Raw genomic sequence first — 25,071 nt, forward strand, 5'->3', positions numbered from 1 at the left:
TCTTCCACTTAATTGACTCTTAAAATGTTACCACAGCACGCGCACGCGCGCACGCACACACACACACACACACACAGATGCAAAAACAACCTATGGTTGAAAAAATATATGAGCTGACTGCCCATTTAAGAGGAGACAGTCGTGTGAAAACGGTCGCATGGTTCCAAACTTGCTTTATTTTGTTGAAATATTACAGTCGGTTCAGAGAAAACGCCCCCCCCCCTCAGTTTTCCCTTCATCACGTTATAAATCTAAAAAATTCTTTCCAGTCGAACAGTCGAGAAAAAGAATCCATCTTCTCCATGTTAGTAGGAATAAAAAAGAACTGTGAATTATGCTCTTTGCTGTTTTCTGAATGCCTCATCACAGTTCTACAGGTATTTTGGTGAGAGGAACACAAAAGTGGTGTAATCAGTAACCTTCCATTCCACGCTGGAAGTAATATTGTAAAGTAACGAATTACTTTTAAATGAAAGGAACTGGTCAAATAAAACGCACAACACTGTGGAAGTGCCAGACGCTGTCCTTGACACAAATGCTGTGTCTGCAGGAGCTCAGAGCCTGCAGGCGTTGGACGCCACCATCAAACATCACCTCTCTACTAACAACCTGAAATAATTCACTGGAGAAATAAAAACATTATGAATGTTGTCAACATTTATCATTTATGAGGGATTTCCCCCCCCGGCCGGCAGAAAACTCCAACACGGCAAGGACAAGGAAGCCATGCTTCGGCTGTCCAACTGGCGCTGCTCCTCATCCGCCAGCACACAAAAGGAGCCGCGGCGGCTGGAGGACATGTGCTCGGAGGACACTGTCCAACTCCGGGGGAGCGCAGTCCTGCTGCTTCTGAGGTAAAAATACACGCGCGGTGATGTAACGGAATATTCCCTCCACAAAAACCAGATTTGTTTTGTTCTGTTCTTTCAACACAGCACACAAGGGTGCCGGAGCTGAGTGGGACGAGGGCTCCCGGGAGCAGGGCGGACTGGGGGGAATGGAAAGAGAGGAGGCGCGGGACGGGGAGCAGCAAGAGGAGCTGTCCTGCAGGGCTGGGTTCGCATGCGGAGGACACGAAATGTCCCAGACGGCACTGACACTCACCACCAGGTCCACGGTGCTCCTCACAGCCTCCGACACGCTCTGCCGGACTTCCGCCGCCGTCCCGGGCTTGCTCAGCCGCTTGGTGAATTTCCTTACCTCAGACATGGCTGTCCAGTTCTAACGGTTCTAATCCGCTGGGTTGCCGACCCGGTGCTGATGCGAGCATGCCGCCGCGGAGTTGCTGTGTGACAGCCAGATGTGGGTTGGCTCGGAGGTGAGCCAGCCAGCGGTGCTGCGTCGCGGGGCGGGGCGGGGCGGGAGGGAGGGAAGGAGGCTGCCGCTGCTGCTGCTGATGAGAGGAAACCAGAGATGACGGTGACGGCCAGAGATGGTTCGCTCCTCGCACTTCCGGTCCCAGGACTGAGCAGAGACCCTCACTAAGAGCCGGATATGACGTTCATACAGCTTAAACCCTGCTTTTTAAAAAATTCTTCTTATGCCACGCCCCCAATTATAGAAATATTACGTCATAATGAGGAAGAACGTAAAGAATTACCAATAACCATCCAGGGGCTTGAAAAGCAGAAGTAAAATAAATATTAATAATTCGATCATCAGCTAAATCAAAACATATTAAAGGACAAAATCATGTGTTGCCCATTATTGCAGTTACTGCTGTTGTCTGAACTTCCTTACTCGCCTGTATTTGTTCAAAATGTTCCATACAAATAAAGTTGGATCAGTTTGAATCAGACTTTTCGCCCTGATCTCGTGCTGCCATCCAGTGGATCACGACAGGTATTTCACATTTTAATACTGATGCAGGGCGTTTACGCACTTTCAATTCATGTTCCAAGTATCTACTAGATTTTCAAAAGTAACTTTTAAAACTTTTAGGACGTGTGAAAAACTCATTTCATATTTATTTAATATTATGACCATACTGGAAACTTTTTTAACCAAGTTATTTTTAATCCCATTTAAAAGCCCCTGTGGCGTTAAAGCTACTCAGGTGCATCAAGAACAGTCTTACCTGGCATGTTAACTACTCCAATCGAGCCAACTGGAGTGAGAGCAGTTATTACATGAAGCAGACTTCAAGCAGCAACGTCTTTATTTTCTCCAAAAGACAACTTGCAGTATCTGAGACAAAGTGACAGGGGAGAGCTGTTTTTACAGAAACGTCTGTAGTCGCTGGTGTCTGTCAGGCAGAGGGTTGCTGCGCTGATCCTCGCACTGAGCAGGTCGAGCTCTCCTCCTCATAAGGGAGAAAAACTATACCATGCAAAGTTTGATCCTTAACTGTTCACGTAGAAGCAAAGTGAGGGGAAATGTTGACGACTGCAGTTATTCAGGTGTTGAAGCACGTTCTGGCCACTAGAGGGAGCCCACCACCCGTACTTCCTGTCCGTGGCAGGGTGGGACAGATGCCTGTCATCCCAGCATCAGACTGTTGGTCACTTGTTTTTGTTCTTGGTGAATTCCGTTAGAGCCCAGGTTTTCATCTCCACCTCCTGCCTCAGCCTGCAGTACTCCTCAGCCAGGGTCTCAAACTCCTTCCCCAAGATCTCGAAGGAGGCCAGGTTCAACTCCAGCGACTGCTTCTCCACCTGAGAGGCCTTCAGCGCCGCCTCCAGCTTCCCCCTGCAGTTAAGGGACAATTTTTTTTCTATAAGATTTAAAATTACTTTTTTTTTTTTACCTTCAAGTTACTAAATCATTTAAATGACATCAACACCAGAGAGAAATAGAACGTGAGCGAGTGAATGACATCACCGCTGCCTTCTACACGTTAAAAACTGGACACACATTTGTCAGGAAGCCTCTTGCCTTATTGTCCTGTGGGCCGATATCGCGTCAGCGCTGTACGTGTCCAGCTGAATTTCCACCATCTCGGCTCTGTGCAGGAAGGAGATGACACAGGAGCGACACAACTTAATCTTCAGACTTTTTACTGGTCAATATAAATCCCTTATGACCTCCACTGAGACGAATGTGTGTGCGTTCAGCGGCAAATTATGGAGCCAACTGTCGCAGAGTCGTCCCGCCGTTACTGGACGTGATGCGGTTTGTGTTGTTTTGGTTACTGATGTGCTCCTGCGAGTGGGTCGACCTGATCCTGGTCCTATTTGGTCAGAAACTCCTTCCGAGGCCTGAAAACATCTACAAGCTGACTTTCAGTCCCGAGCACCGAGGTTCCAGGAGGTTCACTCCAGGCAGGAATGCCCTCTGTTTTTCTATGTGGAGTAAAAACTCAACAACAGGCCTGAACACCGTGCATTTGTAGAGAATTAACCTCCTTACTTGATCTTCTGTGAGACTAATTCACATTTTCCTTCAAAGTAGTCTAACTTCTTCCTGTCCAGGTCTGTCTGGATCTTCAGCCGGTGGTCCAAGATGAGAGCCTGCAGCAGCTGGACACACTTGGCCATTTCCTAGTCAGACAGGGAAGACGCAAAAGATTACAACACATCAAATCCATTTCCAGTGAGTGGAAGTCCTACAGCGCCGCACGTTCTTGACATCAGAAACAGAGGGGGCACGGGGGTGAACCTACAGAGAGGTAGAGCTGCGTCTGTCTCTGCAGGAGAACTTGATTCTCCCGTGAGGACTCATTCAGACCCTCCGCTCTTTTCTTCTCTTTCTCCAGTTGGACAGACAGATAAGATAACTTTGTGTTCCTCAGACCCTCGCTCTCGTTCTCTAGAGGAGAACCAACATCCTGGTTATTGTGTCACGTGTGCAGAACGATTAATGATGAGAGAGTGAAAGGCAAGTGTTCACCCCAGTCGGGCTGGTAGTAGCCCAGCAGGCTCAAGCACTTTGTCCTCAGATGTTTCTCCAGCTCTCTGGGAAGACTCTGCTTCATTCTTTCCACATTCTGGGGAAGGTGAAGGCAAAACAAATGTCTTTATGTGGCTCACCTTGAGCGGTGAGATCATACCAGGAAGGGAAACAGGCAGAATACAAATTGTTCTGTTCTACCAATCTCAACTCAGGACGCCTCAGATCAGGTCGGATCACTCATCACAGTCTCTCTTTGTTCTGTCGCCTCCTTTCATGTTAACCTTTATTCACTTGATTGCACCGATAAATAAAATGAATTATTGTCGTCGTCATGACTCACCTTCTCCAGCGGCATCAGCTCAATCACCTGTTGGGGGGTCAATCCCAGTAGAGAGGGCTGATCCTGGCTGATGGTGCTACTGGGTGTCAACTGTTGGACACACTGAGCCACCAGGAGACACTTACGCATGGTTTCATAGAACTACACACACACACACACACACACACACACACAAAAACACAGTCACTATGCGTGTGTCATTTTTCTCCAGGGACAACAAATGACAATTAGCCTTTTGCTTTGTGTGGCACAGTGTTTCTGTGCTACACAGTCCCTGTTTCAAATAATCTAATACAGAAAGAAAAGAACTCCTGATTCCTGTGTCCTCAACAGGAGCCGGCAGTCTTTTGTCACTTTGTAAACAATGTTCATATGACCAGTGTCACATGACGGGGCACATGTCTGAGCACTGAAACACACGAGTTACCTTTAGCTGCCATTTGGAGCTGATAAGTCAAAAATGACCTTTTAAATGTTTGTGCATTTCAGAAGTGTGATATTCAGAACAGCACCATGTTCTGGTCCGGGGGTATGGGGGCATGCTGCTTCCTGACACAGTGGTCCTGGATCATCTCCTGCAGGGCCCTGTGGAGGCTCTCCGAGCGCAGCCAGTGACGTCTCTGACCCTGCAGCTTCTGTTCAGCCTGTAAGAGAGTAGCCACGTGTGTAATGGAACACGCCTGTGTTTTTGTTTTCTCTCAGAACCAAACACACACACAGACGCTCCTCTCTCCTGTGTGTGGTAGCAACCCACAGGGACTGACTGACAAGCTAGCTAGCTTAGCACCACGACTGGTCGTGGATGAGCCGAGTAACAAAGGTCTGTCAAAAGTCACCAAACACACTTTTCTGCAACAGTCTTTGCCTGCATGAACAGAACTGCTATATGTGAGTGCATCATTTGCTACAAAAATCATTGAAATTTGAAGGACATTGTTATTTTAGGATCAGACACTCGGCCGGGACGACTTTCCTGACTCCTGCAGCCCTGCAAAATGAAACATGTACTGACAACTAGAAGAGCGACTGCTGTTCCAGATCATGGCCAACTTTGGATGAGAGGATGAGGAGGGTTACTGCTGGACACACCAACATGGAGGAAGGATGGAGGCCCATCCACTACCATAGTGTGCTAAGCTAACTAGCAGTCAGGCAGTCTCTGGGAGAAGTGCAGCTGTCCCCTTGTCTGGCTCAGGGGAGGGAGGTAACAACACTGGTGTGTTCCCTCACAGACGTCAGACTCAGACCTGTGCAGGACGAGCCCGCTTCCACGCGCCAGTGCAGCTCCACAGGTCACCAGGGGTGCTCGGTAGAACAAACATCCTTGGGTGTAATTTAGTGACTTTATCAATCCCCACAGAAGCAAGGATAACGCCGTTTGGTGCTACTTTGCTGCATCATGCTGCACTGCAACCTCACTGAATCCGGTGGTGTCGCATCTCCAGCATGTGGTGGTTCGGTTCGGCTGTGAACATAAAGCGGGCTGATACCTTGTCCAGCTCTGCTTTCAGTGGGCCGGTGAGTCCAGTTGGATCCAGATGTTGCGTCAGCGTGGCCAGAAGTTTACAGAACTGGGGGTTCTGGGTCAGGTCCTCCTCTGTCAGATCGCATAGAGGGAAGGAGGCCAAAACTGGGAGGACAATGTATATTACATTATTAATGATCAATAATATTAAGACTTTTATCAAAAGCAATTATTGATCCCTGTCAAGAGATTCACATCACTTTAGAAACCACTGGATTCGAACGACTGGTCTGATGTTGCCTGCTTCCGTATTCGAGCTGGCTGTTCCTAGTCATCAGTTGGACTGAACAACACGTCGTCAGTGGTTACAATTCTGAACTGAACACAGTCACAAGCCAACATGCCGGCATTTTATGGCGGAAAAAAACTGCGTCAACACCAGTTTCGACCGGTTTTCTTACCCTGCTGATGTAAGCTGTCTCCCTTCCCCAGCGCGGCGACACTCACAGGCTCGGAGTCCGTCATTTGGAGATGAATAAAGTCGCTTGGCCCTGCTCCGCTTTTGATTATGTTGGTGCTTCCTGAGTCAAGCAGCGCGCCCATGCAAGTCGCATTCCGATTGGACGACTGGGTCACGTGGTAACGGACTCGCGCGTAGGTGAGAATTGCGTGCTGCTGGCAGGAGCGCGCACTCGTGAAACGAAGACTATTGGATCGTCGACGTACATTTTATATAAAATACGATTAAAAAAAACGTTTGGCAAAGGAGTCCTCGCCAGGCCGGCAGCACCCTGAGCTGCAACCAAACAGAACGAACCGATAAATCATGCGTCAGTCAAACTGAGACACAAACCAACAGGCGGCTAAATAAAAACAATCAGCAAAGCTCCATTTTATGTCCATGTAAGGAAAGCCAACCAGCTAATAATACTATTTTTCAAAATATACAGATGCAGGGGAAAACTTGAATGTTTCCTCTACTTTACAGAACTTGTTTATGTGTATAAAATTGCTCTTTGTGGCTGGACGGGCGAGCACCACACATTCTGAGGTTATCACTGGATCAGACTGCTAGGGTCAGAAAGTTAGTGGACAAAGATGGCACCTGTTTGACTCTGGCAAAGTAGAGACCTAGAGGTGCTATCCAGGATGTCCTGAGTAACTGTCGCACCTGCTGGTCGGTAATTTACTCTTCTGCTCTTTAAGGGTCACATTGGAGGGTCGGCGATGTTTGTCACCGTCAACTCTGCAGGTGCAGAGGAGGATAAATAACTTACCTCCACACGTCACACTGCAGAGAAAACTCTCCCAGCTTGGACGTGTAACTCTTCTGCTCCCGGTCTGCACTATAATTCAGCGCCTGAGCCATCTGCAAGAGGTTTGATGAACGATCCACTGATGAGAGAGCGTCTGCCTTCCAGGACCTGGACTGGGCGCTGGCGACCGCTGCATCCAGCCAGATTGGCCTTCAGCTCAGAATCTCAGAAGGTCTGTGAGAGGGGCTCGTGGAGGAGGCCTGCTTCCACGCTGCACCACCAACCCACTGAGCCGCTAACAGAGTTTCACATGCTCACACTGATTTACAGTCCTCTCTGTTCACTCACCAACGCTGCCACACGGCCGGTGAATTCATGACAGACCAAACAAAGAGGACTGCTGGTTGTAGTAACTCTATACACATACTCTACAAAGATAAAGTATAAATAGTACATTAATGAGTGCTGGGCTTAATTTAGGCCTGACAGATATTTCATCTCCCCTCATGCCACCCTGGGGTCAAGACAGCCATCACCAGCGTCAGAGGAAGTTCTGCATCATCCCTTTTAGATGCATATTTAAACCTTTTGGACCGCAGAATCATGTTTTCATCAAAAGATTGGTTCTGATTCTTTGATATCCAAACAAGCTCACCGCCATATTAAAGTCCTGTTGTGTGGTTTAAGCTTTGCTGCTCTGAAGGAAAACCAGTAACAATGTTTAACTCCAAGGCATTTTCAGTTCCCTTTAAAATAACAAGAATAGAATCGGAGCCGTTGGCAACAAAATCCCCGATCTCTGGACGTGCGGGTTTCTGAACCTCTGCTGGTGTTTCAGGGTTTGTTGGTGTCAGGAGACTTTCTGATCATCAGTGGAACCTTCAAGACCCGCCGTTTTATTGCTTACGGCTGAGAGTTCTGGCAGTGGAGCTGAGACGCTTTACTGAACCGGCCGGTGATGATCCTGGTCAGCCGGTGACGATCCTGGTCAGCCGGTGACGATCCTGGAAGCAGAGGTATGGACCCCTGGCACTATGACTTCTTACGATCAGTGATTGAAAGTTGATTTGACGACATTCACTTCTCTATATTCCTCCACTTGATGCTCCTCTGACTGAGGTTTTATTTTCTGGGCAGTAACTAAGCAGTGAAATATTTTAGTGCAAGAATTCATCGATTCATTCGGACCAGACGTGATAATCTGCACCAACTCCTCTCCATTCATCACCTATTTCTTTCTTTTCCGTGTGAGTATGAATATCTACATGTGTTGCATTTGTATATATTTGTTACAGAGAGTATTGTGGTTATCATTTATATATTAGGCACATGTTGTTGTTGTTTTTACGTGGTTCTGATTTGTATATACTCCGGTTATATTATTTCCCATCCACTGTTGTTGAATGCACCTGTTTTTTCATGCTTTAATTAATTTTTTTAATGTTTATGTCTTTATTCTTGTATATTGCACTGTAAACAATGTCCCCCTCCAGGGCTGCCAGGTTTTCTTTTTAATCCCATTGTGATGTGTAATATTAATGGGATTGTTAGGGCTCGTCAGGTGTAAATCATTCGACAGAGCAGGTCTGATGTGAGTGTTGGTGCCCTCCTGGCCCCTGGCGAGCTCCCCTCACAGCTGTTTCCTCACATCAACCCATCAGCCCATATCTGGTCTTCTTGCTGCTGCATTCCTGGTGTTTTGTAACCTTACTTCACGTCGCCCTGGAGACACGATGACAAAATGTGATAATAAGCAACAAAGTGATATCGGAGTCAGAGTACTAATAGTTTTGTTTCCCTGTTTTTATAGCTGGACGGTTCCATTAATGTTACATAGTAATTTCACTCCAGTAGTGTTTACACAATGGCTGGTAGTCCTCACTCATCAATGAGTGGGCAAAATTACCTGTGAGAGCCACTCAGTTCGAGCCTCTGTGTGACTGACAAGACATAAAACCAATGGATTGTGTTAGGATGCGACTCTATAGATTCTATTGGCCGCGCTCATGGACCAGCCCTTATTTTCCCCACCAATGGGTGGACGCCGGCGTTGATTGCGAGGTTTTAGACCAATCATAAGCCAGCTTTTGTTTTTGGGCGGGTCCTGGCCGCGGAGGGGTGGGATGTTTGAGGTCATTCAGCCCCTCTCCGATTCACTCGTGTGTTGGTGGGGACTAGTAGTTGGAGTACGGAGTCGCCGGGCGGTAGTGCACCTCTGACGCCTTTTAGAAAGAAACTCCGCTGGAAATTGTGCAGCAGCCCGAAGGAACGACCCCCCCGGCGGCGGCTCCTGTGACATTATTCAGCGCGACGACTGCGCCACACTCACCACCAACAAACGCAGAGAGGCTATCAGATGCTAGCCAGCTAGCATCCCTGGATACTGACGGGATCAAGGTGTTGATAGCTAGCCTCCCAGCTAATTATCCATCAGCTAGCATCCTCCTGCCGTAGCATCAGTAGCTAGCTTCTCCTCCTCCTCCTCCTCCTTCTCCTCCTCGCGCGAGTCGAGACCTCACCGTTGCTCGTGGCGGTGCTTCCAGCTCGCGGGCACCAAATCCCCCTGACTAAGACGACAACGGAGCTTCCCCCGGCTGCTCCTGGAGACAGCGCCTGCGTTGCTTTAGTTGACACCATCACACCCATCTCCCCAACCCCTTCACCTCTGCCCCCCTCCCCTCCACCCGAAACACTGGAAATCCACAAGCGGCCGGATAGCGGCGAAGGCCCGGCGAAGCTGGGGGTGGTATCGTTACCGGACTCGCAGGGAGTCGTAACGGCTACTACGGACAAGCACAGCCGTGGGGATCTACCGACGAGTATGGACGGGCTGGCCGTGGAAGTTCGCGGCTCGAATGGGGCCTTCTACAAGGTAACCTGGCCACAGTCGTGGTAACCAGTTGTGTCTGTTAAAAGTTTTGTTTCGTGAAAAAAAACTGTGTGGTTGCGCTTCTCCGAGGCTAGTCCTAGCTTACCGGCGCTCCCCCGGTGTTAGCTCGGGCTCACGGGATGGTTTGGCGTTCCACTAGGTCTGGCTATTGTGGGGTGGGTAGCTAGCACCAGCTAGCTCCTTAGCTAGGTACACTTGTCATCATCATGTGTAGCCCATGTTTGGTCCGGGTAGCACCTGTCAACCTGGCCGAACCTGGAGCGACATGGTCGGATAACTGCGATGCTGCACCCAACTATTCCTCTCAGCATGAGGGTTCTGCCGAAGTGAGCTACTCGTCACACGGCTGCTGTGCTTTTTTGAACCTGGTATGAGTACCATTGACCTACATGTCCGTGTAGCAATGAACCCGCAGCCTCCAGCTCACTGAATTGAAAGAGACAAAAACTCGGTTTCTGTTTCAATTCTCTCTCACGTTCTGGGGAAAATGAACCTAACCACGTGACTTTTAGCCCTTTTTTTTGGCTGCTGTGTCACGTCTTGTTTTGAAACATCTGATACAAATAGAAACTCAGTGACTTCATTTTGAATTCATCCAGCGGTGCATGTCTATGTTCTGATTAGCAGAGGAAAGACGGAGCATCTCAGGTTCTGAATGTGTGGCTGTGCCTCTTAGTGATGGACTTCTCCCTCTGGCTCTTGTGCTTGTTGTTTTCCTTCATTCACTTCTTTCTAAAACATGAATTCCTCCACATGCTCGCCCTCTCTTGTCGGCCTTTTGTGGTCCGGCCATCCAACCCACTCCCCTCTCAGTCCACATGGCGGTTCAGTGGCCAGCCTATATTTACTCCCCTTACTCGCCTCACCTGTCGTTCTGTTTTACAGGGTGACAGTTTGGTTCTGGCATGAATGAGCAATTTCCACTCATCCCTGTTACGCCCATTATCTCCCAGCTCTCATTTTGAGGTTGAGATGGATGCCTCGGTGTACTAGAGATATTCCTCGTGTCCTTTCTCAGTAGATATGTTGACCTCGATGGGAGACAACGGGGCAAGTGCTTTACTGCCCGGTGCGGTAGACGTGGAGTAAAACAGCTTAGCTGTTTGGATGCGCCTCATTTACCTTTTAGTTCTTATTACTAAACTCAGAATCTGGCTCATTTTCAGGGACGTGTGAGGGGAATAAAGCGCCTGCCAGGAAAATGGCACATTGTCCTGTTTGTCGTCTGAGCCTCCTGCAGCGGCGAGCACAAAACAGACGAGCTGATGAAAGTTTAAATGCATGTCAAACGCTAGTTTATGTGTAAACCATCAAAGAGTTTGTTTGGATTGAGAACCCTTCCGACTTGATGTTGGAGTGTTGGACAGTTGCAGTCCTGCCTTATCTGGCCTGAAAGGTCCTGGTCACCACATGGTCCTGCCAGAGGATGAAGCCGTGTCATTACGACACCACCGATGCCCCCCGCTCTTCCGCCAGTCATGTCAAGGGGGCTTTCCTGCCCTTTGACCCGGTAGTACTTGGTGGGAGCAGAACTCACCCTGACATAACATGCAGCTGTCACCTGACATGACCTCTGGAAACTGGCGATGAGCACTTTCCAAGTGAGACCTGTCGTCTTACTTGCCGTCTCCCCCAGAAGCCGACCTGCTGTCCTGTGTGACAGTTGTCAGAAATAAATGCTAACCGTCAATTCGAGCCCTCTAACAAGTGGGCGCCATATTAGATGTGTCAATACCGAACAGCCGATCTGACCGACAGCTGATATTCCCCCCGTCAGTGTCCTCCATTAAAGCCATATTTTTGTGTTGATCACACTCTCCTAAATTCACTCTTTTGTCGCATGATGTAAACCCTTTCTATCTCATATCAATTATATTTTAGGTCAAATTATTTTTAGATTATTCAGATGGCAAGCAGCTGTGATAAGGAGGGAGGAGCGGGACTGGAATGAAATCAAGTTTATTAGATTTTGCACACGGATGAACACAGTCAAAAATTGTGCGTGGGGGGGGGAGTGTTTTTTTTTTTTTTTTCCCTAAATTAACTGTTGATGAGCAAAGATGACTTGATCCTAACTGGACTCATATATTGACTCAGTATCTGTCCACACCGATGGCGTGCTGGTATTTTCATGCATCCCTCGAGCAATCGTGTTAAAATGCCACCTGACGCGTGCAGACCTAGCACGCGTTCCTCCGCCTGGGCTGTAAGCGGAGCCCCTTCCCCCGGTGTTACAGCTGTACCTTCCAGCAGGTGAATCACACGCCACTTCAACCCTCACACATGCTTGCAAATAGAGAGGCTGGCCGGGTGCTCTGTCCCTAATATGGTAGTGTCAGTCAGACAGGCCACACCCACCACCTTTCCTCCTGTCTTGTCATTGCTCAGCTGGAGGGGTGTTGGTCAGTGTATGACATGTCATGATAAATTTGTGGGTGATCATAAGAGTTCGGCAACATATCTTGGTATCTCCAGGCCATCGCGTAATCTGGTTTCACCGACGGGGCCGAGTGACGACACGCTCCCTCCACATGTGCCCCCCATGAACATGCCGCTTGTAAAACTACACAAGTTTCACTGAAAGAGACAGCGCCTGCATTTTAAGTGTGTGTGTGTGTGTGTGTGTGTGTGTGTGTGTGTGTGTGTGTGTGAATAAGCAAGAGATTTCTGTGTTGTCAGGGGGAGTCAGTGTTCCTCCTCACTTTATCTAGCACAGAATTCGCAGCCAGAGAATTGTGTCAGCGGTGTGATGTCTTGGCTTCCAGAAAGCAGGAGATGCTCTTTTTCAGTCCCAGCGTTGGTCGATCGTGGCTTCCAAGCCAGCTGTCTGTGTTGTTTACATGCAGAATCACACACACACACACACACACACACACACACACACATTGCCGTCTCTGCCTTCATGGGAATGAGCTACTTTCTCTCTGCTTCCTTTCCAGGGTTACATCAAAGATGTCCACGACGACTCACTTACAATTGTATTTGAAAACAAGTAAGTCTGAATTTCTCTGGTTTTCCTGCGACTGAATGCTAACGACTCCTTACATGGGCAAACTGAGCTTGAACTGCAGTTACTGAGAGTTCCTAAAACTGGTGCTGGCCGGCGCTTCATCCAGGCATCCAGAATTCTCCTCTTCAGCACCTGTGCTTGGAATGCAGCTGTCCATACTTGTCTCTAACTGTTTTTTTTTTTTTTTTACCTCTCGCCCCCTCCCTGCTGTTCTGATAGCATGGTTTGCCATACGCCTAGCCCCACCTCCCGCACCTACTGTCCTCCTCCACCCGACCCACATGTCCCCTTAGACCCTTTTTATCTACTTGGCTCAGAGTGTAGAGCAGGGTGCCCCTAAAAATAGTCACCCACCCAAGGTATGCAGTGAGGGAGGGGTGGCAGGATGGTGTCCTGTGCTGTTTTTGGGATGGTTCCTAGATCCCCTCCACCCCTCTCCTTCCACTCTCCCTGAGACCACGGTGGCGTCAGAAGAGCTGGCTGTATTAGAAAGTGAATAAAACTCCCCCGTAGCTATAAAATCAGAGTAATCAGGTCCATGAGAGGGGCTCAGGTGGTTCTCAGTACTGAACGCACACACAACTTACAGCAAACCCCAACGTAATAATTCACGTTTGAAAGTCATTCTCCGAACTTTACGGCATCTAATGAGTCATCTACAGTTGTCAGTCACTGTCCCGATCCAGTCATGAAACTTCCTCACTGACTTGAACGTCTCTGCTCAGATCTGGTAATGTGCCCCTGAGTAACAGAGCTGGACTGCTTGAATTATGTCACTCGATTACATTTTTGTTGACTCTGAAGTGTGTTTTGTCTTGCTAAAGCTGGCAGCCAGAGAGACAGTTGCCCTTCAGCGATGTGCGATTGCCTCCTCCAGTCGACTACCACAAGGAAATTGGTGAAGGAGAGGAAGTGGAGGTAAGGCCTGCCATCTTGGAGCTCCATGACTCAGGTTTTAGTAACCTCCTGTCGGAGCAAGTAAACACCTCGTCCTGAGCTCATGAGAATCATCAAAACAAGCAAATGTAAAAGGGCTCCTCCTCTTGAAGCAAGACTTGTCATGCTTCAGAAAATATACCAGGGGAACAAAGCAATACATGCTAAAAATGTACAAGCGACTTACAGCTCATGAGCTCATCACATGTGACTGTTCGCAGTTGTCAGTGTTTTTACGCTGTAGTGAAATTACCCAGGCGTGCTGGCTTGAATCCTGATGGTTTTCGTATGTCAATAAATGGACACATTGTTGCACTGATGGGAATCTGCTCACGTAGTTCCATTCCCTGCAGATGTGTAGCCTGTTATTACCCCAGTTTTCATATCGGAGTAGCATCAGCAACCAGACTGACCAGCACAGTTAGCAGCAAACAGAATTCTCTTCATGGGAAAAAGGCCCAAAACAAGGGAAGGAATGTCACCCAAAGAGGAAGTTCACCTGTGAGTTTGAATCATTAATAATTCAGTTACTAGTTAAAAAAAAAAACAACCTTCCTGACTGAACAGAAAGTCTTGAGACTGTAACTTCTCAGTCCTGCTCTCACCTAACCAGCCACGTTGTAGCGAGCAGCAGCACCCCTGAACCGGAGCGTCACTATCACACGACTACTGAAGTTACTGCCGTTAACACATGAAGTCGAGGCGGATTGCAAACACTGGCAGTCAGCAGCAAAGCACATGTCCTGAGGAACATGCAGAGGCACCGTGGCGATGGCAGCCACGCCAGCCACTGGCTAGCGCTGGTCAGTGCCGCTCCAGTCCCCCTCCACTGAAGGGGTCCAGGGGCAGTGGCGTGTAGGGAGCGCCGGAGACCATGAGCACAACAATAAAGGGGAATTGTTGTTTTGCAACCGATGAGCAGAACCAAAGTTCTCTTTTATAGATGTGCTGGCGTGGGTTTCTGCTTCCCAGCCCTCGTTGGACAAACGCAGCTCATCAGTCTGGCTCCTGAAGGGTTAAAACGGCTATAATCAAACTTCTTTATGCCTTTTCATGTATTAATTTGTTAACCACTCAATCTTCTGACACATGACTTCTACACAAGTCTTTATTTGTATATTATTATTATATATATATGTATATATTTGGTGCTTAGGGAGGAGTATTTCACTGAGGATTGTGAAGGGGCGCAGTATTTCTACTTGTATAAATTGTCATCATACAAGTAGTCTGTGTTTTTGCCACGTCTCATGTTGTCTCTCTGTATTCACCAGGTTTTGCCCTCATATCTCTAATTTTCTTGTTTTTTTATTTGGTAAAGTGGACTCCTAAGTGCCGCTAACCGTCCAGTTAAAAACATGACCACTGTTCTTCTACGAAGCTTTCCCTACACACTCACCTACAAGTACGCCGGATCGCTACTAGATGCACCAGTACTGATGCGCTGTCTCTGACTCAGCCGTCTCTGTGTCCCCTCTCAGGTTTACTCCAGGGCCAACGAACAGGAGCCGTGTGGCTGGTGGCTGGCTCGGGTCCGAATGATGAAGGGAGAGGTAAATGAATCTTGGAAAGCCAGGAACTTTATCCTTGAAGTGAGAAAAGTGAAGAAATGTTGGCACAGAGTAGAGAAAAGGACCAGGCATCCGATGCCCAGCGTGTTCTGTCTCGGCCGTAAACATTTTGGCTCTAGTCTAGAACCCTAACCCTAACCCTAACCCTAACCCTAGAATTCAAAGAGCAACGTTTGCTATTTGTTGTCGTTACGGCCAAAAACCACTTAATCTGGTCTAATTTGCTTCACCTTCAGACGCACGGTAAGAAAACTCAGTAGATAATCCCGGTGCTCGAATTTCATGGATGTAGTGGGAAAGGAGGCTGGATGATATTCTGTGGCCCTGACTTCTGAAACACGCCTCGTCACTCAGGACCAAACTTCAGTACCCGAGGAGTTGCAGTTTGTTTGTTTGAGTGGAAGAGGCCGACGTGTGGGAGCAAATGAGGCTAAACCACATTCGTCTAAACAGCTGTACATTTTCATGCTATGAAACTCCTGATTGTGTGAAAATGTCAAAGAGCTGAAATCTAAAACCAACGTCATGTCATTTTTCTATTTTTTTATCCAGCAGGCGTCTGGTGAGCGCCGAGCTCCAGTCCTAGAGTGACCAGGTCCAGTCAGCCTTGTTCCCCCCGTGTCTGAATATTGAATAATCGATTATAGAGGCTGAAGAATTATCTTTCATGTGGCCTCAGCATTTTGTTATATTGCCAGTAATTGTTGGTGAACTGTGATATTGCAGTATCCTGTGTGCAGAGTGAACACAGGTAGTACAGCGACTACTGCTGGGTAATGAGCTCACAGATTGAGAATGGCATCAATCATGTAAATCCCATTAACACCCCCCCCCCCCCCGCCCCCATAGTCCTTCACACTCTCTTGTTGTGTTAAAATGGATTAACACACCACGGCGGGTTCTCTAATTTTGAGACATTTTTCAAGATGTCTCCTAGTCAGCGCTGTTGGCTGCAGGTTGAGCAGTGGGTCAGTGGGATGTGGAGGGGGTGGAGGTGCCGCCGCTGCTGGTGGCGGTGACGTGTGGTGTAGTGCTGTTATTTGGAGCAGCCTGATAAGAGCCTGCAGGAATGTCTCGCACTGACTGATGGCTTTAATTCTGTCCTTTTGAGCATAGACTGTGTCGCGTTCCTCTCACTGCTCCTCTCTCACACTGCCCCACACACACACACACACACACACACACACACACACTCATTTCTCAGTCATATTCTATGTTTCGCTGAAGAGGAAGAAACCGATTTGACTGTTAACAGTAAGTAAAGAATTTAGAGTTAAAAGAATCATGATTGGAAGAACGATACCACTGATTTGAACACTGAGTGACTAGAAGCTGCTGCTTTTTGCCTAAAAACATGTGTCTGTGTTTTTGGTTTCAGTTCTATGTGATTGAATATGCGGCGTGCGACGCCACGTACAACGAAATTGTCACAGCGGAGCGCATAAGGCCCCTCAACCCCAACAGTCCATCTTCTCGAAACTCCTTCCACAAAGTCCCCATCCCGGTCCCAGAGGACCTGAGAGACATGTGAGTGTCTTTCCAGCACCACGCCACACCAAACATGGATGAGTGTGAATGACCAGCAGCCGGAACCACGGGACGCTTGCTTGAGTGAATGCTTGTCTTAATAGGTTTCTGTGATTAATAATGTTGAGTCTCACCATCGCAGTGAGCAGCGGGGACTCATCGGAGCGCTGCTGCCAAATAAATAATAAACCCGTCTCTCCTGTGGATTGTTTTCTTATCAACAGCTGTGCAAATGACAACATTCACAAAGACTTCAGGAAAGCTATCGGCGCCAACTGCATCTTCTACAGTGCCCAAACACACGAGCTCATCGTGCTGGTCAGTACTCTTGAATGCTAATTCCAGCGGTTCCGCCTCAGGAATCTTGTGATTGCTCCCAGTTACAAACCTGTTGCTGATGTTCAGATCGGTGCTCATTGTTCTGTTCAAACGAAAGACGCCATTTTGATTTTGGTGTTTGCTCAACATTGTTGTCACATTTTTAATTCCTATTCTTCTCAACATGCTACAGAGAAAGTCCAAAGAACTTAAAATGGCACTAAAATCAGAATACGCCACATTTCTTAATCAGATGATCGTTTACTCTCAGGATGACCTCTCAGGAACATGCTGTTTATGTGGCAGCAGCTCATTCAGATGATTGTCTTCATGGGTTGATGTCTGAGTGTCTCCATCCATGTACTTGAAGCTGAAAGTGAAGAATAATTGGAGTGAATTCCTTGTGTATTCCTCTATTTTCACAGTCTACAAATGAAACCACAGTCAAGCGTGCTACTCTTCTTAGCGACATGCACTTCCGCAGCATTCGCACCAAGCTTATGCTAATGTCCCGCAACGAAGAAGCCACCAAACATTTGGAGGTGACGGACACGCACACAAACACACCCACACAAACATATGCACACACACAAACACACGCACCCACAAACACACGCGCACCCACAAACACACCCACACAAACATATGCACACATACAAACACACGCACCCACAAACACACGCACACACACAAACACACGCACACCCACAAACACAACCTAGAAGCACACGAGCCATTTGCTTGGGTTTTGTTCAGTCATTCGCTCATTTATATTTTCCCTCCCAGACAAGTAAGCAGTTAGCATCAGCGTATCAGGAGGAGGTCCGGGTCAGAGAGGACCTGATGGGCCTGGCCATCGGCTCTCACGGTGCCAACATCCAGCAGGCTCGGAAGGTTCCGGGTGTCACAGCTATCGAACTGGAAGAGGAGAGTTGTACGTTCAGGATCTACGGAGAGGTGCGCTGCCTCGGAGCTCCCAGGCATGGATGCTAACGTGGTGGTGATGCAGCTAGATCTGATGGTTGTGTTCCATTGCAGACCCCCGAGGCAGTGAAGCAGGCTAGAGAGTATCTTGAGTTTAAAGAAGACTACTTTCAGGTACCCAGGAACCTCGTAGGTGAGTGAGCAACATGGCATGTCTGAGGGGGCTCATTTTTTTCTGTGACGACGTCCCACTTCAGCACCATAACTCCCTCCTTGTTATTTCCTTAGCATTGCGGCTTTCTGTCACCGTCCTTGTTTCTTCATTCTATCTCACACAGGCAAAGTCATCGGCAAAAACGGCAAAGTCATCCAGGAGATCGTGGACAAGTCGGGCGTGGTTCGCGTCAGGATTGAGGGAGACAACGACAAAAAGCTTCCCCGCGAGGAGGTAGGCAGGCAGGGGGCAGGCAGGGACGACACTGCCAGCAGCAAAGAGGTGAATGGACCGTTCGGCTAGTCTCCCCGTCCCTTACAACCCCCCAACCCCCACCCTAACCCCACTTCCCAAACTAGTAAAGTGCAGCAGGGTCTAGGTGTCTGTGCTGTCTGCTTCGACACTCCTCCATTCTGCTGCCGTGTTTCTTGTCTTGTCACTTGTGCGTCTGTTTTCATTGCTTTCAGTACTCAGCCCACTGCTCCGCACATGTCAGTTCTGTCGGGAGGGCGGGTGTGTGGGGGTGTTCAGCTGACCGTCGTTTCTTGGGGGGGTTTGATGTGATTTGTAAGCTTACCTATGATTTGTCTGGAATGTGTTTTCATAATCAGAGTCTCTGAGTCGGTGGCACGTCCCCAGCAGGGGGGCCGTGTGTTGATAGTGATGATTTTCATGTTGCCTACAAATCTCAGCTTCACTCTGCATCTCTCTCTGTCCTTCTGTTCTATCAGGGCATGGTTCCCTTCGTGTTTGTGGGAACTAAAGAGAACATCAGCAATGCTCAGGCGCTGTTGGAGTACCACGTCTCCTATCTCCAGGTTTGTAGATCTTCTATGGTCTCTGGTCCGGGGGCAGCAACCCCCTTTTGCACTCATCAGAATGACAGGGAAGTCTTTTAGCTCGCAGCTACTTAATCCTGGAACGGCGCGATCCACCCACGCGGACCCTTTAGAGGAAGAGTGCTTCGTAGAAGCTCAGCCTCCTGTATGTGGCAGAGGGTCGGGATGGGTGTCTTCGGGGGGTCCTGTGGGCATGTGTGTGTGCGTGTGTGTGCGCTGGGTAATTTCATATTGGTCACCTGTCCCCCTCCGCTCCAGGACCACATGAGGAAAGCTGCTGAGTGCACCTCATTTTGCCCCTACCTCATGTCCTTTTATATATAGCCTCTCTCTGTGGGATGGGGTGAAGGGTATGCTGGAGTTTAGATTACAGCTATCTGGACCCTCAGCTTCCAAAAATAACAGACCCCCCCCCCCCCACACACACACACACACACACACACACACACACACACACACACACTTCCCTCACACCCCCTTTTGCTGTCTCTTGATGTTCAGCTGTCGTTGGTGGAGGCAGCTGTCACACTGTCAAGTGAGACCCCTCCCTCTGAACCAGCCCCCCCCCCCCCCCCCCCCCCATGTGGCTCATACATTAGAGATCGTGGAACTCTCCAAATATAATCCAGCCGTCCGTCCTGTTAGTGAGAACATGTGGTGTTCAGGGGAAACTCCCAAAAATGATATTCACAAGGAGGAACATAGAAATAAAGACTGTGGTTTTACTGTTTTTGTACCTTACAATGGTGGTGGCGGCTCGAGCTCGCCGGGGGGCGGGGGAGTGACATCACAACAGTAGGCCAGGTACAAACCAACCATTACTTTCATCATGATTCAATGCTCTGGACTTAACTGCTCTATACTATAAGATGTCAAGGAACTTGTAAAAAAATGCTCACTACCCCAAAAGACTCTCACAACCCAGACTCTTCATTTTCTGTCATAAAGGACAAGAAATATTAGCTCATCCTTGGTGGACAAAACTTTAGGTCCGGTAGGAGTTTTAGTGAGTCAGAGGGGCTGAGAACATCAGCGCCTCGTGCTCGTCGACCCTCACACGCTACAGTGTTCACACTTGTACTTTGTCAGTCAAAGTAAATCAGTAGTTTTCTCTTTTCCCTCCTTTCAAATCCAGCAGCAGTGTAGTAAAGATGTCCGTGGGAGGATGTAGTATCGGTCGTATGGGTGAGTGGTGGGCTCAGTAGCCGGCGCCAGCGTGGTCCGAGCCCTCAGCCCACATGACCGTGGCCTGGTCCCTCATCAGTACAGCACATCTGTGTTTGTGGTATTTTACAGGCTGAACAAACATCTGTGTTGAAACAATTGGAGTCAGTCACAGTAAGTCTGCGACAAAAACTGATTGCTGTGAGTAAAAGTACAGGAGTAGTGCTGTTGGTGTGTGGCAGATTTAATGATAATCGGGATCAAACTCTGCTTGCTGACACTCCAGGTCCTGGAGTCTCATTGTACTGCCACCTCCAGTAGCTTAGCTGTACTTGAGTAGCATGCACATTGTGTTTGTCGTTGAAGCTGATCGTGTCAGCTGGGCTGAGAGCTCCAGCGCTGGCAACCTGGCTACTGTTGTTGAACTCTAGATAAAGGATTTTTCTCAGGTTTGTGTTTTCATGTGTTTCTTAGGGGTGGGTGGGGGTGGGTGGGGTTGATACGTGGAGATGAGGAGCACGGCGAGAAACGCACGTGATGGACCTATCTGTCTTTTCTCTCTGCGTCCTGCAGGAAGTGGAGCAGCTGCGTCTGGAGCGTCTCCAGATCGACGAGCAGCTCCGCCAGATCGGGGTGGGCTACCGAGCCCCTCCGAGTCGAACGGGGGCCCCTGGTGTTGATCGAGAGAAAGGCTACCTGACAGATGAGAGCAGCAACTCCCTCCACACCTCCCGCACCTACGGGGGCCGTGGCCGAGGACGCAGGGCCTCCAACAGCCAGTACTCTGGATACGGTAGGAGCGACGGCTGGTATTGGTGAAAGTCACTGAGACAATCGAAGGTGATCATCATGACGGCCGTCTCTGCTTGATCCAGGCACCAACTCTGAGATGTCCAACGCTTCTGAGTCTGAGGACGTTAACGAGCGAGACCAGCGGCCCCGCGGCATCGGCGCAGACGAGAGAGGATCCAGGCGCGGTGGCCGGGGCCGAGGTGCCAACTCTGGGCGAGGACGTGGAGGGCCAGGGTCCAAGTCTTCCAACTCAATCAGCTCAGGTAGTTCAGTCCATCCACACATCACCCACCTGAGCCTTGCTGAGAGGTTCAAGGAAATTCAACGTCTGGGGAACAAAGTTGGCCACGTCGGCACGTTAACCAAATATTTCAGCCAAAACCATTATTTTGCCCTCCAATGGCTCACATCCAGGTGTCTGACTTCTGCATGACTCTGGATGCAGAAAGAGCCAGCTACACATAAATGTGCAGGAGCAAATCTGTCCAAAACGTGGGATTGCCACCTCTGCAGGTCCTTGCCAGATATAATCCACGTCTGCTGAACCCAGCCGTGTGAGGAGTAACCCACAAGCACTTCCATTTGAGATCAGACAAACAGGAAAATGCAAAGTAAAAAAAACAAAGTATGACTTGGATAATGTGGTACCACTCTCACGTTCAGAACGCTGAGAAAAACCAAATCCAAAGTTGTGTCAGTCTTGTTTGTTGTGCGGTTTCCTGGTCGAATGAGGTTCCCTCTGGCCTCCTTTGAAGGTGACGTGCTGTGGTAATGCTATCGTTGCATTTACTGCTGCTCTCGTGCAGGACAACACATTTTTGCTGAAAATTAACAGCATGCACAACTGAAACTGTCAGAAGAAAGCAGGTACCTGGCAGCAAGGCGGCTCAACAGATGCGAATGAGCTGAAACCCAATAAAACTCCTGCAGTGGTGTGACAAAGCAGTTATTCTGCCCTCTTGAGAGGACGTCTCCAGCTGTTCTGTCCTCCTCAGTGATGGACTGACGCACTTGGACGTAGACCTCAGTGTCATGTCCAGTGTGTCGAGGCCTTCACTTGTGGTTGAGTAAACAGTTTTGATTTTTTTTTTTGCATCAAATACATGAAGTTAAAACTTAACTCAGCTGGGGAAGGTGAATCCCTCGCTAAGGGTTAGTTTCTCTTTGGCTGCCTGGTCAGCCAGCCTGGCTCTCCGTCTCTTGGTCCCCCCTGGACCCGGGTTCAAGACCCTCTGCCTTCGCTGTGATGGTACAATTCTGTGAGATGAGGAACTGCACCTGTAGTCAGGTGCTGCTGAGTCGCTCTCCTGGCGTGGTCCTGGCGTTCCCTCGAGCGGATGCACACATTGCATGTCGTGTAGAAATATTGAGGTTTACTTGTGATTCTGTTGCTCTGTGGTGTCTCCAGTGCTGAGGGACCCAGACAGTAATCCTTACTCTCTGCTGGAGGGGGAGGGAGAGCTGGCAGACGGTGACATCAGTGATGGCATGGCAGGAGACCGCCGCAGACGCTCCCGCCGCCGTCGCAATGACCAGGAGCCCAGTGTGATGGACGCTGCCGGCGAGTCGGACAGCCAGGCGGCCCCCAGTGAGAACGGACTGGGTCAGAACCTGCCCCTACGCTCTCGTGACCTCTGGAACTCAAGTTCTGTATCATGTGGTGTGAGTGGAGATTTAGACATTTTCTCTTTTTAACTTTAGATGAAGAAGCCCGGCCTCAGCGCCGCAACCGAAGCCGTCGCCGTCGCAACCGTGGCAATCGCCCAGAAGGAGGTTCGGCCAGCCGTGACCGACAGCCGGCTGACAGCGGTGAGTTCTACAGGTCGACGCAGCCTGCGTACTCAGCGGGCCCCCAGCAGATGTTCTAATCCCCTTGAATGTTTGCAGTGACTGTTGCTGACTACATATCCCGTGCCGAGTCCCAGAGCAGACAGAACCTCCCCCAGAAGGAGAACCACGCTGGTCCAGAGCCCAAGGTACTCACACAAACCCTCAGGGTGACCCCCGGGTCGGACTGGAATCTGATCACTTCATTGTTCCGACCTTTTGTACCCGCAGGAGAACGGTACCAGCAGCAAGAAGGAAGAGCGGACGCCCACCAAGCGTTCTCCCAGCAAAGGCATGACCCCCGCCAGCGAGACTCTGACCTTGGTCAACGGGGTCTCGTAATGAGACGGCCACATCCCTCGCAAACCCAAGTCTAGAGCAAGACTCCATGGCAAACTCTGTCCCTGCTTGCATTAACTTAAACCTTAAACTGATGAGTGAAAAGTACCTGACAAAATACCTGAATTCATACTATGAGAGTGAAAAAGTACAAAAAAACGACAAACGCATCTACTTAAAAACACACGTTAACGGTGTATGCTATCCTATCTATCAGTACTTAGTGCTTATTTAAAAAAAACCAACTAGCTTGCCAAAAAAGAGCTGGTGGATATGACTTGATTTTTAAAGAAATACTGAAACAGGACTAGACTTTTTTGTTTGTTTTTGAAACCGTTATTTGTGTCTATTTTTGTTTTTTATGTTAGTTTTGTTCATTGTTTATCACTGGTTTGGACTTTGGCGGTCGCTCTCTCAACCAAAACAGACGTGTCTCTTAACAGTGTTAAAGTACCGGCGAGAGAGAGGTGAGCTGTAGCGAGTGACGTCCAGGCAGACAGTCCAGCAGGTTACGCGCCGCAGTGTTCACGCTCGCAACCTTCGAGTGCAGACAGACGATTGGATTATTGATTGACATTGTGCCTTGAATTTGAAAAAAAAAAAAATCAAACAAAAAAAAAAAACTTGAGTTTTTCAATGATGTTTTTTTTGTTTCCTGAGAGGAAGATCTGGAGAGAGTGTTCGGTTTTATTTTGAATCCAAGAGGAGAACCGAGCAGTGAGGGAGTGATGGGCGAAAGGAGAGGAGGCGATGGAGTGAAAGAGGGAGTGGCTGGCCAACATGAGGAAACAGACGTCCGGTGCCAAACACGAAATTCGAGGCGCTTGTCTTCATTCTGCGGAGAATGGACGGCGGGGCCGGGGGGTCGGCGCGTGCGTGTTAGTGCGTACGCTCGTGTTTGTTTGTGTATGCACAGTTGAGATATTTGGCAACCACAAAACTAAACTAGGAGGGGTGAAGTAACAAGACGTAACATAGCCCCGGGCGTGTCACATGGTCAGGCATCTCTATTTATCAACAGGCCAGAGGGATGTGAGGTGATGTGCCCCCTCCTCCTCTCACCTGTTCTGGGTCTCTAGAGGGTCCAGGGTGGCGCCCGTTCAGCCTCGTCATCAGGACGGGCTGAGACCAGACAAACTGCAGACTTGAACAACAGATTTAGACATCAAGAGAACTAAACCGTGCCTGTTTCTCTGTGTCGGAGGGGGCGGCGGTGCTAGCTTCCAGCCACACTAGTGTCTTGAAAAACCACTGCAGCGCGCAGTTCCGGATGCACACAAGGGCGACCACCTTCCTGGGACATGTGCTGCTAGTGGGGGAGGGCCCGGAGTCTGCGGACTGTGGGATTGGGACAGCTTCAAATGAGATGAGAGCCACATGAAACATAGAGCCACGCTTACAGGTACACCCACGGGGCATACAGGTGTGACGATGCACCAGCACGCAGCTGCGAGTCAGAGTGGTCGCCCGCGTGGCACGAAGTAGAGGAGAGCAACAGAAGCGACTACGCAGTGTCTGTCTCGTACCTGGCAGTTTTGGGTTGGCAAATGGAATCGGAGGGGGACTTGAAAACCTCAGTGGCTCTCTGCTCATGTTGTTACTGTTGTCTTGGTTACCGCTCTCAAGTTTTTTTGTTGCTATTTCCACATCTTAGAAAATATTAAATAAAAAATTGAAGTGAAATCAACCTCTTCTCTGGAGATGAACTTTGATTTCTCTGTCTTGTGAGCTTGCAGTCTATTTTTCTAACTTGCATGGCATTTAGATAACAAGCAGTAGGTGGTGCCTGTCCTGTGCATGAAGAAAGAGTGTATTAATCTGACTTACA

General features: G+C 48.9%; 3 protein-coding genes and 1 long non-coding RNA gene across 8 annotated transcripts in view; 2 read left to right on the plus strand and 2 right to left on the minus strand.

Annotated features, from left to right (window-relative positions):
- The window catches only part of dock11 (dedicator of cytokinesis 11), a 54,957-nt gene extending 53,587 nt beyond the window's left edge, over positions 1–1,370 (minus strand). For 2 of the 4 annotated variants that reach the window (XM_086198056.1, XM_086198055.1), the window contains exon 1: positions 1,105–1,368. In XM_086198056.1, coding sequence (XP_086054182.1) covers positions 1,105–1,209 — 105 coding nt within the window. In that variant the 5' untranslated portion in view covers positions 1,210–1,368. Of the gene's footprint in view, positions 1–1,104 lie in introns of all 4 variants that reach the window. The other 2 variants (XM_086198058.1, XM_086198057.1) reach the window with 2 other exon arrangements.
- Positions 1,371–2,158: 788 nt separating this feature from the next.
- haus4 (HAUS augmin-like complex, subunit 4) lies at positions 2,159–6,251 on the minus strand. Its single transcript, XM_086197267.1, has 9 exons — positions 6,098–6,251; positions 5,662–5,801; positions 4,684–4,815; positions 4,172–4,312; positions 3,829–3,925; positions 3,602–3,747; positions 3,349–3,479; positions 2,875–2,943; positions 2,159–2,688 (listed from the first exon to the last, which is right to left on the minus strand). The coding sequence occupies exons 1-9, from the start codon at positions 6,237–6,239 to the stop codon at positions 2,502–2,504; spliced, it is 1,185 nt and encodes a 394-aa protein (XP_086053393.1). The 5' UTR covers positions 6,240–6,251; the 3' UTR covers positions 2,159–2,501.
- Positions 6,252–6,866: 615 nt separating this feature from the next.
- On the plus strand, positions 6,867–8,373 carry LOC147238437 (uncharacterized). The gene is made up of 3 exons (XR_015111889.1): positions 6,867–7,124; positions 7,731–7,908; positions 8,030–8,373. It is a non-coding gene; the product is annotated as an uncharacterized LOC147238437 (long non-coding RNA).
- Positions 8,374–9,016: 643 nt separating this feature from the next.
- fxr2 (FMR1 autosomal homolog 2) lies at positions 9,017–23,941 on the plus strand. Of its 2 annotated transcripts, none has more exons than XM_086196714.1 (17): positions 9,017–9,764; positions 12,722–12,774; positions 13,617–13,710; positions 15,210–15,281; positions 16,678–16,826; positions 17,051–17,144; positions 17,570–17,686; positions 17,931–18,101; positions 18,183–18,261; positions 18,407–18,564; positions 19,014–19,100; positions 20,859–21,078; positions 21,161–21,340; positions 22,486–22,680; positions 22,779–22,886; positions 22,965–23,053; positions 23,136–23,941. In XM_086196714.1, the coding sequence occupies exons 1-17, from the start codon at positions 9,714–9,716 to the stop codon at positions 23,244–23,246; spliced, it is 2,028 nt and encodes a 675-aa protein (XP_086052840.1). In that variant the 5' UTR covers positions 9,017–9,713; the 3' UTR covers positions 23,247–23,941. The 2 variants fall into 2 exon arrangements, with proteins under 2 accessions (XP_086052840.1, XP_086052841.1); XM_086196715.1 differs by having other exon boundaries at positions 18,407–18,516.
- The last annotated feature ends 1,130 nt before the right edge of the window (positions 23,942–25,071 follow it).

This window comes from Aulostomus chinensis, chromosome 24 (assembly GCF_037954235.1).
Source record: "Aulostomus chinensis isolate RoL2024-O1b breed Wild chromosome 24, RoL_Achi_v1.0, whole genome shotgun sequence".
Classification (NCBI taxonomy): domain Eukaryota; kingdom Metazoa; phylum Chordata; class Actinopteri; order Syngnathiformes; family Aulostomidae; genus Aulostomus; species Aulostomus chinensis.